Source organism: Vigna unguiculata, chromosome 11, assembly GCF_037176805.1.
Source record: "Vigna unguiculata cultivar grain cowpea cultivar isolate G323 ecotype 2 chromosome 11, ASM3717680v1, whole genome shotgun sequence".
Taxonomy (NCBI): domain Eukaryota; kingdom Viridiplantae; phylum Streptophyta; class Magnoliopsida; order Fabales; family Fabaceae; genus Vigna; species Vigna unguiculata.
In genome coordinates, this window is record NC_140802.1 from 3,585,435 (window position 1) to 3,601,361 (window position 15,927).

Below are 15,927 nucleotides of genomic sequence, written 5' to 3' on the forward strand. Positions count from 1 at the left end.
GATGTATATGTAAAATGGTTTCAAAATATTTTTTTCTTTCTTTTAATGTTACATACATCCTTAAATGTTTCATGAATTCCAAAACAATGACAGAAGTTCTATAAGAAACTGTTATAGACGAATTACTGACAACTTTCTGGTTCCATTCTTCACATTTTATCGACATACATAAATCAAAAACCATGGGATTTTGCTATTGAGAAATTAGTTCTTGGTTTGTAGAAAATATACTTTAAAATTACTTAAAATTACTTAAAATTCCTTGAACTTTTGTTTTTGCAGACACATTCAATTCAACCAATCCAATTGATAGGTGGAGATCTGAAGAGAGTAATAAGCAACTTCTAACTAATGTACTTACGAGTTGTTTGTTTACGCAATCTGTATATTGTTCATAAAATAAATTTATGGTTAAAAAGTAGTACAAGACACGTTCATAGATTAAACAGTAGATGACTCAAATAGTGGTTTGGACTTTGGAGATGACTCAATATCCATCTCTTTGTAGATATATATGTCCACATCTGGTGCAATAGTTTGTTACTCAAATATTATTCTCACAAAAAGTTGCATAATGCTGGCACTTGCTACTTACATGGAATGGAGTGATAATAGGTTCAATGGTTAGATGGAAAGGAATACTACTAAAAAAAATCATATTTTCTGTCAATTTTGTTTTGAATTTTTTTTGTAGGAAATATTTATAAATTTTTTGTGAAAAAAAATTGCAAGAAATTGTTATCAATTTTTTTACAAAATATTTTTGTATAAAATATTTTTTGTAACAAACTTTGTAGGAAATACTTGCAAATTTTACAAGTTTGTAGGAAATAATTACCACAAAGGAATTACCTGCCAATTAAGATTCTTAGAAAAAATAACAAAAAAAAGTCTTTTCTTGCAAAATTTTCACCAAATTTGCAAGAAGAATCCCATATAATATGAGAATTTCTAACCGTGAAAGATTGAAAAAGATCGTGTATTGTGTATTTTGACATGAATAAGAACACATGAAATCATTTATGAATCTTATTGGTTGCATTTCAGGAAATATATTAAAACCATTTTAGAAAAAAATTCACAATATTCTCATAATTTAAAATTTAAAATTTTATAAAACATTTTAAATTCTTTTTAAAGATATTACTTTCTAAAAATTGTCATTGGAACACATTACACTTTATGAATAAATTCAATTATATAAAAAATTTAAAATAAAAAATAGTATTAATTTTTTAAATTTCCTTAAACAAATTCCGTCGTTATTCTAGTGTAACTTTTGTTGGCAAAAGCAGAAGACAAGTTAATGTTGAAGCAAGATTTTGATGATGATAAAGAAATTTAAAAGCTATCTGGAAAACAATCTGAATACAAGTATTTTATGTTTAAAGTTATCTTATAAATTGTTTTAAAGTGCTTAAAATAGCTTAGAATCAACATCCAGATCATAATCTTTCTGATTCTCTTATTTTTGTAAAAACCAATGTCATAATCGATTATCACTTAGGATCATCGTTTTCCTAAACTAAGTTCATTTTTCAGAAACCCATTAGAATAATCGATTATCACCCTAGATAATCAATTATGTACTCAAAATTTTATTTTTAGAAAACGTACTGGAATAATCGGTTATCATAAGTGATGTTCGATTATCCCTAGCAGTTTGAACATGACTGTTCAGTTTTTGACCTATTTTTCGAAACCCCTTTTTAAGGAACTATAGTGATGTGTTTGCAAAAAAGTTCATTGAATGTTCTTAAAAGAGCTTTGAAAAGCCTAGTGTGGGTAGAGCGATAACTTTTTCTAAGAGAGTTTTTAGAAGATTGAGTGTTGTTGCTGTTGCTAGGAAAGCTAGGTCGAGTTCTTTGTGTGATTCAGAGAAAGTTACATTCATCTCTTGTGTCTTCAAGAGAGGTGTTTTATTTTTCCTATTCTTTTGTTATCTGATTGTAATATGATATTTTTAGTGATTGAGCTAATTTCTTTGTTTAAAGAGATTAACAACTAGACGTAGGATCTTTTTGATCTAAACCAATATGCATATTTGTGTTAAATCTTCTTCCCTATCTCTTTATTTTATCTACTATTGCATTTAAAGTAATTAAGATTTTAATTAAATGGTAAAATTTTGGAAAAATTTTAAAGTATTAATTTTAATATTAAAAACCATATCACCCCTGTTAGTTTTTGCCTAAATGTTAATCATTGTGCTGCACGATTTCTAAACTTTATCTATAAAAATAAGGAATTTTGATTTATTAATTTTATAAAACTCAACCTTTCTAAATAAATTTGAGCTAGCTCAAGAAATATAGAAGAGGATAGAATCATGACTGATTCAACTCTGTCACCGTCTAAATAAAAGAATAATTAGAAATTAACACAAGGTAATTAAAAAATTAAAAATACGAAGGTAGAGGAAATTGTACGCTGAGAAAAAACAGAAATGTAAAATAGGGATTGAAAAATGGGAAAGTTTTTTTGGTTTGTTTTTTCAGTAATGTTTGAATTTAGTTTTATGAAATAATGTAAATTAGTTAGTTATGAAATGTCTGTAAATATATCTAAAAGTTAAGATATTAGTTCATTAGACATAATACAACAAAGCTCAGATATTTTCGGAACATTATCTAAACTGAACTGTTTATGCACGTGATAGTATTTGTGTGGTCAAGAAGAATCAATTAAAGCCATTGTGAAGAAAATAGATCACACCTAAACTCTGCTTTCACAATCCTTTCTTCTTTATTCATAAAGCAAGCCACATAACGACACTAATTCACTAAAGTTGGTGGAAATTTGTTTAAAGTAAAAGAAAAAAGCAAGTAAAGCAAAGTTTATATGCTCCACATGTTATCAAACCCACGTTGTTCTGTCGGAAATAATCAACAGCTAATACTTCCAATTTTCACTATACTCACTCATTATCTTTTCTCAGTCTTCATTAATGTAACGTAGCTATACTTCAAATTTTTACAATCCTTTCTTCTCCTCAATTTGGCCACTTCCTTTCCAACCATGCCTGTCCTTGAAACACTTGGTGGTGCTCTTTTCGGTGCTGTTCTTCAGGTGCTGTTTGACAAGCTGGATTCTCATCAAGTTCTGCACTACTTTCGTGGGAGAAATCTGGACGAGAAGCTGCTGAAAAAGTTGAAGAGAAAGCTGATGGACATCAATGCTGTGATAGATGATGCAGAACTAAAGCAGTTCGGTAATTCATTGGTCAAAGAATGGCTTGATGAAGTCAGAGACGCCTTGTATGATGCAGAGGATCTGTTGGAGCAAATAGACTATGAGTACTTCAAGACTAAGTTGGAAGCTGAATTTCAAACCAGTTCTAGCAAGGTACACAGTTTTGAATCCAAGATCATAGCACTCCTAGATGATCTAGAATCTCTTTTGAACCAAAGGATTGTTAGAAATTTCAAAATTTATAGTGGCGATAGATCTGGGTCGGGTAATAAGGTGTCCGGGAAAAAAGTTGAATCAACGTCATTGGTGGTTGAAGAGGTTATTTATGGCAGAGACGAGGACAAAGAAATGATCTTTAATTGGCTTATATCTGACACTAAGGATAATAAGCTGTCAATACTCTCTATTGTGGGTATGGGTGGGATGGGTAAGACTAGACTTGCTCAACATGTATACGATGATCCAAAGACGAAGGAAGCTAAATTTGATGAAAAAGCTTGGGTTTGCGTTTCTGATGCATTTGATGCTTTGAGAGTATCCAAAGCAATCGTTGGGGCTTTCACTGAATCAAAAGATGATAGTGAAGACCTAGAAATGGTTCATGGAAAATTGAAAAAAAGGTTGTCGGGAAGGAAGTTTCTTCTGGTTCTGGATGATGTTTGGAACGAAGACCGAAACCAATGGAAAGCATTACAAACTCCTCTTACGTGTGGAGCTAAAGGAAGTAAAATTCTAGTCACGACACGCAGTCACAAAGTTGCTTCTGTCATGCAGTCAACCTACATACACCAACTAAAGCAATTAGATGAAGATCACAGCTGGCAAACTTTTGCTAAACATGCTTTCCAAGATGAAAACTCTAAGTTGAATTCTGAGTTAAAGGAGATTGGCATGAAGATAGTGAAAAAGTGCCAAGGATTTCCTCTGGCCCTTGAAACAATAGGATGTCTTTTACAGTCAAAGTCATCTGTTTCAGAGTGGGAAAGTGTATTGACAAGTGAGATATGGGACTTACCAATAGAAGATAGTAAAATCGTCCCTACTTTGTTGTTGAGCTATTACCATCTTCCTTCTCATCTCAAGAGATGTTTCGCTTATTGTGCATTATTCCCCAAAGACGATAGGTTGGACAAGGAGAGCTTAATTCTCTTATGGATAGTTCAAAATTTTGTACGTTGCTCTCAACAAAGCAAGTCTCCAGAAGAAGTAGGTGAACAATACTTCAATGATCTAGTATCAAGGTCATTCTTTAAACAAATAACTTGGTACAACAAAACATATTTTGTCATGCACGACCTTCTCAATGATTTAGCAAAATATGTTTCAGGTGAAATATGCTGCAGGATAGGTGTTGATGGTGCAAAAAGAGTATCAAGGAAAACCCGTCACTTATCATATATAAGCGGTCCTATTCAATATTATACGAGTTTAGGTGATGCTAAAGGGTTACGAACATTTATAACCTTTCGGAGGCATTGTGAGATGTCAATGGAAGAGTTAATCTCCAACTTTAAGTTCTTACGGGTCTTATCATGGCGTTGGTGTTTTGAGGTGCCTGACACTATAGGTGATCTTATACATCTCCGTTCATTAGACCTTTCAGCCACCTACATCGAGAGACTTCCTGACTCAACATGTTCACTCTATAACTTGCAAGAGTTGAAGCTAAACGATTGTGCCTATTTGAAGGAGCTGCCCGTCACTTTGCATGAGCTAAGCAATTTGCGCCGCCTTGAACTTATGGGAACTACTTTAACAAAGGCTCCTCTGTGTTTAGAAAAGTTGAAGAATCTTCACGTGTGGATGGACAAGTTTGAGGTTGGCAAAAGTAGTGAGTCCAGTATTCAACAAATAGGAGAACTTGATCTTCATGGAGAGCTGTCAATTACAAATCTTGAAAATATCACAAATCCCTATGAGGCTAATTTGAAGAAAACACATATAGAGGGGCTAAGTTTACAATGGAATTTGGAACGGAACAATGACGATTCAATAAAAGAAAGAGAAGTATTTGAGAACCTGCAACCTTCCAGACATTTGAAGCACTTGTCAATCAATGGCTATGGTGGCACACAATTTCCCCATTGGTTATCCCATAATTCTCTATCAAATGTGGTATCCGTGACCTTGAAGAACTGTAAACATTGCCTATGGTTGCCTTCCCTTGGACTTTTGACATTTCTGAAGCACTTGACAATTGATGGCCTTGATTGGATAGGAAGGATAGATGGTGATTTCTATGCAAATAGCTCTTCTGCATTTGCATCCTTGGAAACGTTGAGCTTTACTGATATGAAGGAATGGGAAGAATGGCAGTGCATGACCGGTGCTTTTCCGAGTCTTCAAAGTCTTTCTTTGACAAATTGTCCCAAGCTGAAAGGGCAATTACCAGACAAACTTTGTCATTTAAAGAAACTAACTGTTAACGACTGCGGCCAACTTGAGGCTTCGATTCCCAGGGCCATAGAGATTCAATGTGTGAATATGAAGCCATCTTCATTCGATATGACTGGGCCGCACCACATATCTGATACTCTTGAATACTTGGTTATTTATTCTTGTCCAGGCATGAATATTCCCATTAACCATTGCTATCATTCCCTTGTAGAATTGGATATTGGACATGGTTGTGACTCTCTCACTACCTTTCCTCTAGATTTGTTCCCAAAACTTGGCAAATTTCGTTTACTTGAGTGTCCTAACCTACAGATGATATCACAGGGGCACCCTCACAATCATTTGAAGAGTTTGAGCATTGTACAATGCTCTGAGTTTGAATCATTTCCCAAAGAAGGATTATTTGCACCTCAGCTAAAGACATTTTCTATTGCAGGATTGGAGAAATTGAAGTCAATGCCTAAATGCATGTCTACCCTTCTTCCATCTCTTAATTATCTATACATAGACGATAGTCCAGTGGTGGAGTTGTCCGAGGGATGTTTACCATCAAATCTAAAAGAAATGCGTCTCTTGAATTGCTCCAAACTTGTGGCCTCCCTAAAGGGCGCTTGGGGAACCAACCCTTGCCTAAAAGACTTGCATATTGAGAATTTGGATGTGGAGTTTTTTCCGGGTGAAGGTTTGCTCCCACTTTCTCTTGGTAATCTCGAGATATATGATTGTCCAAATCTTAAGAAACTGGACTACAAGGGTCTCTGTCACCTATCCTCTCTTCAAACATTGCGTCTTTGTAACTCTCCTCTCCTCGAATGCTTGCCAGAGGAGGGTATGCCCGAATCCATTTCACAACTCACAATTATACGTTGTCCGTTGCTCAAACAACGATGCAAGAAAGAAGAAGGTGAAGATTGGGAAAAGATTGCTCACATTAAAAACATACAGGTTGATTACAAAGAAGTAAACATATAAGTGTAACACAAGTATGCTAATGCACCAATTCTCATATGCCTACATTTGTCGTCTGCTTGGTCAGGTTCTCCTCACTTATCTTTGAAGCATTTCAAATACAGTCTTATTTAGTGTTGTTGGAATTGTGAGTCAAAAGTCTCACATCGGATATAATAGACAAAGTTATATAAAAATAAAGATCCATAATACAATGGCCTTAAAGTTTTGGAGTAAAAATGGTGTCAAATGACTTATATGTGTATATATGTGAGACTAATGTCATATTAGAATTATCATAGAGATTTTTAAAATATTTTTAATGCTATTAACTTTTTATTTATAACAAAGAACTCGTGAAATCATGTCGATTGTCCTTTAAGGAAAATATTAAGAGCATTTTAATAAAATTGTTACAATGTTACATATCATTATTTTACTTGAGTTGGAAATATGACAAGGAGATTGAATTTCAAAATGAATATAAAGATGTAAATGTTCAACCCATCATATGATTAGATCTTTTTCTAACATATTTCTCGGGTATAGTGTTCGTATTGGATACGAGAAGTTGTCATTGATAAAAAAAATATTAATGGAAATAAACAAAATCATTACGTAAAATATTTTACAAGTTTGTGCTATTTTGTTTGAGGTTTCCTCTCCATCAAACACTATAACTCAACTGTGTTCATTGACCAAAATATTTTACAGGTATGGGATGTGAAGTAACAAAAAGTTTTGGTGTATCTATTGACAATTAGGGAAAGAGTTCAGGGACGAGAAAAATGAGAAGCGTCAATGTAAGATATGAGTAAAATTGGAACTCAATGTTGGTGATACATGTTAACCATCATGTCACTCCAAGTGATAGAAAAATCAAGATATGCATAAGTGTACACATTGTTAAAACGAAAATTATACTTCAAAAGTTCATCAATATATACATATCCATTTGTATTAGTCATTATTCTCTTCTTTTATATATTTTAGTTATAAAATATTTACTTTTCGGTGTATTATGAATATTATTGTATTTTGTTGAGACAGATACCTATTAAATTTTTTATTCTTTTTTAGTTTCAGTAAATTATTATCTTCTGCCACGCCATTTCTTCATTAGTTGAAAGCCAGAAGCATGAGGTCTCACCTAATCATTTTTATAGGTCATTTATGTCTTTTCATCGTTAAATTTAAATCGGTGAGGACTCAGGAGTCTTCAAGAAATCAATGTGATAAAACAGAGTGGTTTGCTTTGATGTGAAAGAACGGTTAGAAAGCAACATTTGTTGGAATTATTATGAAATTTGAGTGGCACTGTCCCCATTGAATGATGCTACCGTCGAGTAATTGAGTGTGTAAGTATCAGAGTCAAGGGCGTTTAATTAAGGATATAAATCGAGTTTAGTAATAGGTACAAAAAAACTGTTTTTTTTTGTGTGTTTTTTCATTTGTTCATTCTTTGTTTATGAAATAATAGTAGAGTCTTCTTTGTTGTTCTCCGTAACACGATTTTTATTGGTTTATTATTTTTATGATATGCTTAATTGATGAGTTTATATATATATATATATATATATATATATATATATATATATATATATATGGGTTGTTGTTATAGTCACTGAGAGATTGTGGTTCCCTATGTTTATATGACATTAGTCTTAAATGTATAAGATCTTAGATACTACTTTTACACCAAAACCATGAGACAATGTTGTTATGGGTCTTTATTCTTATATAGTATTTAACTTTGTCTATTTTATCCAATGTGGGACTTTTTGACTCACACTTGAACTATTCCCAACAATCTCCCCTTAAGGGTGAGTTCCTTGTTTTTTTTTTCATATGGTATATTTCTCTTCAGGTATATGAGTGACCCCTTTGGTTGTGGTTATGCGATCAGTCCCTTCGGTGACCCCTTTTTTTGTTATGATTATGATTATGCGATTAGTCACTCCGAACCATCGACTCTGATACCACTGGTGGGTTTATATCTCATATTTCTCATCACATATATCTCTCATATATCTCATATTTTTAAAAGCCCTAAAAATCCCAACAACTGGTATCAAGAGCCATTGTTCTTACTATCAATAGAATGGAAGGAAATATGTCACACGTTGCTATTCCACTATTTGATGGTGAAAGCTATGATCTATGGGCAGTAAGGATGCAAACATATCTAGAGGGGCTAGATCTGGGAAGTTGTGGAGGAAGATGATGTTCCCTTGTCTGAAAATCTCACTGTGGCTCAAATGAAAACGCATAAAGAAAAGAAAACGAGAAAGGCAAAGGCAAAATCATGCTTTTTCGGAGGTGTTTCACAAATGATTATGACCAGCATTATGACTCTAAAGTCTCCCAAAGAAATTTGGGAATACTTGAAAGTAGAATATGAAGGGAACGAGAAGATTCGAGGTATGAAAGTTTTGAATTTGATAAGGGAGTTCGAGATGCAAAGAATGAAAGAGTCAGAAACGATTAAAGAATACTCAAACAAATTGTTGGGTATTGCCAACAAGATAAAATCGTTGGGAAAGGAGTTTTCAGATTCCAGACTCGTTGAGAAAATTCTGGTGACGGTGCCAAAAAGATATGAGGCATCTATTGCTTCCTTAGAAAACACAAAAGATTTGTCTACAATTACCTTTACAGAGATGATACATGCCTTGCAAGCATAAGAACAACAAAGATTGATGAGAGAAGATCATGAAGCGATTGAAGATGATTTAAATTACATTTGAAGAGAATGCTCTCATAGTCAAGAAAAATAGAAGGAGCAAATACAACAACAAACAGGTTTTTCCATGTTGTCCCCATTGCAAGAGGAAAGGTCACAAACCCAACTGGTGCTAGTGGAGGCCCGATGTCAAATGTCACAAATGGGGTCAATTGAGACATATGGAAAAGGTATGCAAATCTAAAGATTCTCAAGAAGATGTTCAGATTGTGGAGAATAAATCAGATGAGGATAAATCAGAAGAGGATCTACTTCTTACAACATCATGTGTCACAACCAACGAATCTACAAAAGATTGGATTATAGATAGTGGTTGCACAAACCACATGACTTATGATAGAGAAATTTTCAAGGAGTTGAATAAATCAAATATTTCCAAGGTAAGAATTGGGAATGGATAACAACTTGTTATTAAAGGTACATGAACAATTTCAATTAAAACTCATTCAGGTATCAAATTAATTTTTGATGTCTTATATGTTCCTGAGATTACCCAGAATTTGTTAAGTGTTGCTCAATTGTTAGAGAAAGGTTATAAGGTTTTCTTTGAAAATAAAGTATGTGTGATAAAAAATGCTAACAACATAGAGGTATTCAAAGTCCACATGAAAGACAAAAGATTTGCACTGAATTTTATGAAGGAGGAATTTGCTACAAAGAAAGTGAGTATGAAACAATGATCAAAATCAGAAGATAAATATATCTAGAAGAAAGTAGATGTCCAAGTGAAGAAAGTAGATGGAGGTTCACGTTCTAATATTCATAAAAGGTCCAATGCCAGTGCAATGAAATACACACCGGACAAAGAAAAAGAAGATGTTGCTGATATAAGAAGAAATATGAAGGATGATGCAAAATTGAAGAAAGATGTGATGCCATGAAAGAAAGAAAAAAATAAATATTACAAGCACAAAAAGAGGAGCAAGCATCAAAAATGAAGAATCAAATATGAAGATATAAAATTTAAATAAACAGATATTAAGCAAGGAGGAATGTTGAGAATATTATTTAATATCTTTTTTATTTAAATTAGTTTTTAGAAAATATTTCAGTTTTAGAGATATGTTTTAGTTTTAGAAATTTGTTATTATTTTAAATTAAGAGTGAAATATTCTAAATATTTTATACTTGATATTTGTTATATTTTGCTCTATATACATGGTATATCAATAAAATACAAAAATATGTTCCTTTGTATAACATATCACATATATCTCTCATATATCTCATATCTCTCATATTTTCAAAAGCCCTAAAAATCCCAACATTAATCTTTGTTGAGTTGTCTCGTTTGTTGCTTTGGAAGATATGTCAGTAAACACGTTGGATGCATGGATTAAATACATATACATGTGCAATGTTAGATTCCATGCAATTATTTTTACTCATAAATTAACGTCGAACAACTTTGAATGCATATATCTTTTGCCTTATTCTCGTCATTTCATGGTTGTGTTAGCGCGTTAATATTACTAAAAACAAATGATTTTATTCTCGTCATTTCATAAGTTGGTCGTCGAATTTGAGTACCCACTAGAGATGGCAAATAAACTCGTCTCCGTAGGTATTGTCTGAACCCGTCTCCGTTTTGACGGGGAATCCCCGCATTGACTGGGTATGGGTACGGGTATGGAGAATTCCCGACTTCTTCAATTGGGTATGGGGATGGTTATGGGGATGTACATATCTCCACCATAATACCCGTCTCCGCCATATCTCCGTCATCATTTAAATTATTAAAATATTCACAATTAATTAAGTAACCATATATATATATATATATATATATATATATATTCAATTTTTTATTTATTCTAGTTATTTGGTTTGTCATGAAACTCATTCCCATCTCCAATATATTTTTCATCTCATCATAACATTTATGTAATTATGTTAAAATGATGTATGTCAATTAAAAAAAATTTATGTCTCATATTTGAATATTTCTATTATTTTTTAATATTTTTATTTATTGTATATTTTCCTTTCACATGAGTATGTTTAATACTTTCAATTTAAATGTTTAATAGCATAAACCTTTCATTTACTAGGTAATATGAAAAACAAAATATACTTATTTTTATTAATTGTTGTTTCATTTGAAGAACTCTTTTGCTTCGCTAAAACAATTATTTCTCAACCATTGAGTATATATATGTTGATATTTGAAAAGTGTTCGTAGATGTCTAAGGTATTTTTCATCTTATCATACCTTTAATTATACACTCATTTTTCTTTGTGCGATTTTTTTCAATAGTTTCTCAAATTATTTCTAAGACATACATTTGTTAATTTTTTAATATTTTTATTTGTTGTTTATTTTCATCATGTAGAATACTATTTCAATATTTTATCTAATTATTTTTTGTTTTCTAACTCATTATATCAATCATACTGTAATTTTTCACTATAATTGTATAAATAACTTTTATTTACTACAATATCAAAATTTAACGTAATTGTCATGAATATTTTTTTATCACCATCCAACATATATTGGAGTTCAAAAGATACAATATCCATGTTAATTTTTTTATTATGTTTATTATTTGTTATTTGTGTCATTTTGATTAAATGATGTATTATCATTTTTATTAGTGTATAAAAAAAGAGATTAACTAGAATTTAAAAAATTGAAGTAAACAAACATTTAAAATATATTTTAATTGAATATTTGTTTTCCTTTAAATTTTAAAAAAAATATTTTTAAATGTTATCAACTAGGTTTCATTAATGTTTGCAGTTTGAAAATTTAATAAATGTTTTAGTTGTCATCAAATTTTATTTGGTATTCCAATATAAAATGTAAACATTTCAAAGTATTTGATATTGAAGAAAGAATCATCCTCCTAATATTAAATAGTTGATAATATTATGTTTCCTTTATCGTAATTTTTTATTATTTTATAAAAATTAATTAAAATTTATATTGAAGTAGTAAGGAGATGGGTACGGGTATGGGTACAAGATTATACCCGTTACCCAGTGGGGATGGGAATGAGATAAAACTTTGATACCCGTTGGGTTTGGGTACGGGAATAGGGATGAATTTTTTTTACGGGGATGGGTATGAGATAGTGAAACCCGTCTCCGTCCCGCCCCGCCGCGTTGCCATCCTTAGTACCCACACTCAAGTTGCTTAATATTTTTGATGATTAGGTGGGCATGGCTGAAAATTGTGTAAGATGTAGACTAACAGTGCTAGCCACCCATATTGACTAACTGCCTTAAAGGTAGGGATGGCAACGGGGCGGGGCGGGTACGGGTATCATGATCCCATCCCCATCCCCATAATAAAAATTCATCCCCATCCCCAAACCCAACGGGTATACAACTTTTGACCCATCCCCATCCCCACCGGGTAACGGGTATTTTCTTATACTCATACCCATACCCATTTTTTTATTGTTTCATATATCAATTAAATATTTTTTATAAAAAAAATTTAAAAATCACACCAACGGAATCATGATACTATCAAAATATTCAATATTAAAATAACATACTCTTTTTGATTTTCATGATGTCAAATATTAAGAAAAATATTATAATAGTATAAATCTCAAATTAAAGTATCAAATAACAACTAAATAAAATTCAAATAATTATATAAAAGCTAAAAAATTACACATTACTAAAATTTTATAATAACCAAAATATTTATTAATTTTACAAATGATCAGTGGTTTCATTTGCATTCGATCCACCTACACATAGAAAAAAAATGAAAAATTAGATATGATATAATAATTGAAATTGAAAATTTTAATTACTAGAATATAATGTACCTTCTTCATCAGATTCATTTTCACTCATGAGAACATCTTTTCCTTTTAATTTTTTAACACCTACAAACACCAAATGTAGAATATTAGATGAGAATTCACAAAAAATACTAACAAAAAATATTAATAAATTTGAGTAACTTACCTAGATGGTTTGAGTTCCATATCCAACTTCTTGTACACATCAAAGCCTCTATAGTAATATGATGAAGTCGACTACGGTGAGAAGTTAATATCTGACCACCAGTACTAAAAGCAGATTCAGAAGCTACAGTTGTTATTGGAATAGCTAAAACATCCCTTGCAATTGCTTGAAGGGTTGGAAACTTTAACCCATTTGTTTTCCACCATGATAGGATATCAAATTCTTGTGTAACCGGCAAATTATCTTCTTCCAAGTAATAATCCAACTCTGTTTTCATAACTGTAGTTCTAGATTTTTTCTTTTTTGCCATAAACTCTAAAAATTCATTCGCATCATTATCAACATCCTTTCCCAACTCCAATGATGTAGCTCTATAAGAAGAAGTTTCATTCTTTTTTGATTGATATTCCAAAACCAAATCATAGCACATTTGACGAATCCTACTAAGTTTCAGATCAAAATCATTACCATACAATTTATAAAAATAATATTCTAACATGTCCATCTTGTACCTTGGATCTAAAACTGAAGCAATTGCCAATATATCATGAATAACACTCCAGTAACTTTCAAATTTCTTTAACATTTGTATTGCCATATTTTGAATGGTTATCTCAGGAGATTTAACCCAATCATTTATTGCAATCTTGATCTCACAAATCTTTGGGAAAAAGATGTTGGCAGTTGGGTATTTGGAGCCAGAAATGATTTCTGTGATGTCATTAAATAATTTTAGTCTTCGACAAACATCCTTTGCAAATTCCCACTGCATATCAGTTGGCAAAGAAGTGTATTGAGTTTCACGTTGTTGTGAACACTGTGGTGGACTTGGTACCTGCAAATCTTGATCTCCTGTGCTCATTTTCTCTAGAAACTAACATACGTAACAAAAAAAAATCAAACAAAGTAAAAAGGTTAATTTCTTTTTTAACAAAATATAAAAGGAAAACCAATAATCAAGTTTAAAAATATTTCAAATATTTTTTATACTATTAAAAATTTATATTATACCACTTAAACGAAATAGCACAAATAACAAAATTAAATTAATAATAATTCAAATTTAAACATAGATTCTTCATCTTTTGATCTTGAATTAAATTAAGGATTTATGCAATTGAGCACTTAAAATTGAGAATTAAACATTATCATGAAACAAAAAATAAATAATAAATAAAATTATCATAAAGGAGTAAAGATAATTAAATGTGTGACCCAAATTTGAGAATATCCATTTGAACATAACATAACGGAAAAAAAATGTATAATTAAGATTATGATAAAAGGAAAAGTACCTTGAAGATCTGCTTAAACCTTAAAGAACAAGCCAAACAATGAAAAGAGAGTAAAAAAGTGTATAACCAAAGTAACAAAAAGAAGAGCTACAAAATAAGAGTCAAACATTTTCATGAAAATAAATAAATAAATAAAGATAATCAAATGTGTAACCTAAAAATTATTTCATAGAATGAAATTGAGGAACACCTATTTGAACATAACCATGTACAGAGAGTAAAAATTATGTAATAAGAAGAAGAAAAATTACCTTCAAAATTAAATCTTGAAAAACAAACCAGACAATTGAGAGAGTAAACAAAGTGTATAACAAAAAACAAAGAGAATGAGAAATATGTTATATATATATATATATATATATATATATATATATATATATATATTATATTATATTATATTATATTATATTATATTATATTATATTATATATTACTATGTATATATATATTATATGTGTGGATATCTTATGTTTATATATATATATAATTATTTATATATATTATATTATATTATATATTATATTATTAATACTATGTATATATATTATATGTGTGGATATCTTATGTTTATATATATATATATATATATATATATATATTTTATAGATATATATTTATTTTAAGTATATATTATATTATATTATATAATAATATAAATATAATAATATATATTATATTATTATGTATATATATTTAGATATTTTATGCTTTTATATATATATATATATATATATATATATATATATATATATATATTTCTTTTAAATTTTTATAAATTTGTAATGTTATAAATTTGTTTATAAAAGATCTCACTAGTTAAATGATTAATTTGTTTTATACGTATATATTATATATATTATATTATATTATTATGTATATATATTATATGTATATTATATTATATTATATTATATTATATTATATTATATTATATTTTATGTGTAAATATATTATTTATTTATATATATTTTTTAGATTATTTAATAAATTATAAATAGTTTAGTAATTTAAGCGGGGACGGGTATTTGGGCGGGTATATATATATCCCCATCCCCATCCCCATCCCCAGTTGAAAATTTCGGGTATTACCCATACCCATACCCAGTCAAAGCGGGGATTCCCCGTCAAAACGGGGACGGGTTCGGGTGATACCCACGGGCACGGATTTATTTGCCATCTCTACTTAAAGGTTGCCAGATATTACATTTCATAGTTTTGCAAATATATAATTTCTACCTCGACAAAATTTTAATCGTATATTGCACCCTACAGTTTTCTAAAATTAAACAGCTAATGTTTCTTGGCCCTCAAACACTTTTCGAGGTAAAGCCATCTCAAATAAAATAGTTCCTCATTATCTTTAGCCAGTCCTTCATTCACGTACCTAAGCTGCGCACTTCGAATTTTCACGACCTTTTTTTC

At 30.6% G+C, this 15,927-nt stretch overlaps 1 protein-coding gene across 2 annotated transcripts; it reads left to right on the forward strand.

The window, feature by feature from the left end:
- The first annotated feature begins 2,878 nt into the window (after nucleotides 1-2,878).
- Nucleotides 2,879-7,638, forward strand: LOC114168281 (putative disease resistance RPP13-like protein 1). 2 transcript variants are annotated; one of them, XM_085669043.1, is made up of 2 exons: nucleotides 2,879-6,620; nucleotides 7,252-7,638. In XM_085669043.1, the coding sequence occupies exon 1, from the start codon at nucleotides 3,019-3,021 to the stop codon at nucleotides 6,559-6,561; it is 3,543 nt and encodes a 1,180-aa protein (XP_085525169.1). In that variant the 5' UTR covers nucleotides 2,879-3,018; the 3' UTR covers nucleotides 6,562-6,620; nucleotides 7,252-7,638. The 2 variants fall into 2 exon arrangements, with proteins under 2 accessions (XP_085525169.1, XP_085525168.1); XM_085669042.1 differs by having other exon boundaries at nucleotides 2,880-6,625; nucleotides 7,252-7,636.
- Nucleotides 7,639-15,927: the final 8,289 nt, after the last annotated feature.

Excerpts from the sequence above, each read along its gene's own strand:
- LOC114168281 (XM_085669043.1), top strand. The coding sequence starts at position 3,019 with ATGCCTGTCCTTGAAACACTTGGTGGTGCTCTTTTCGGTGCTGTTCTT.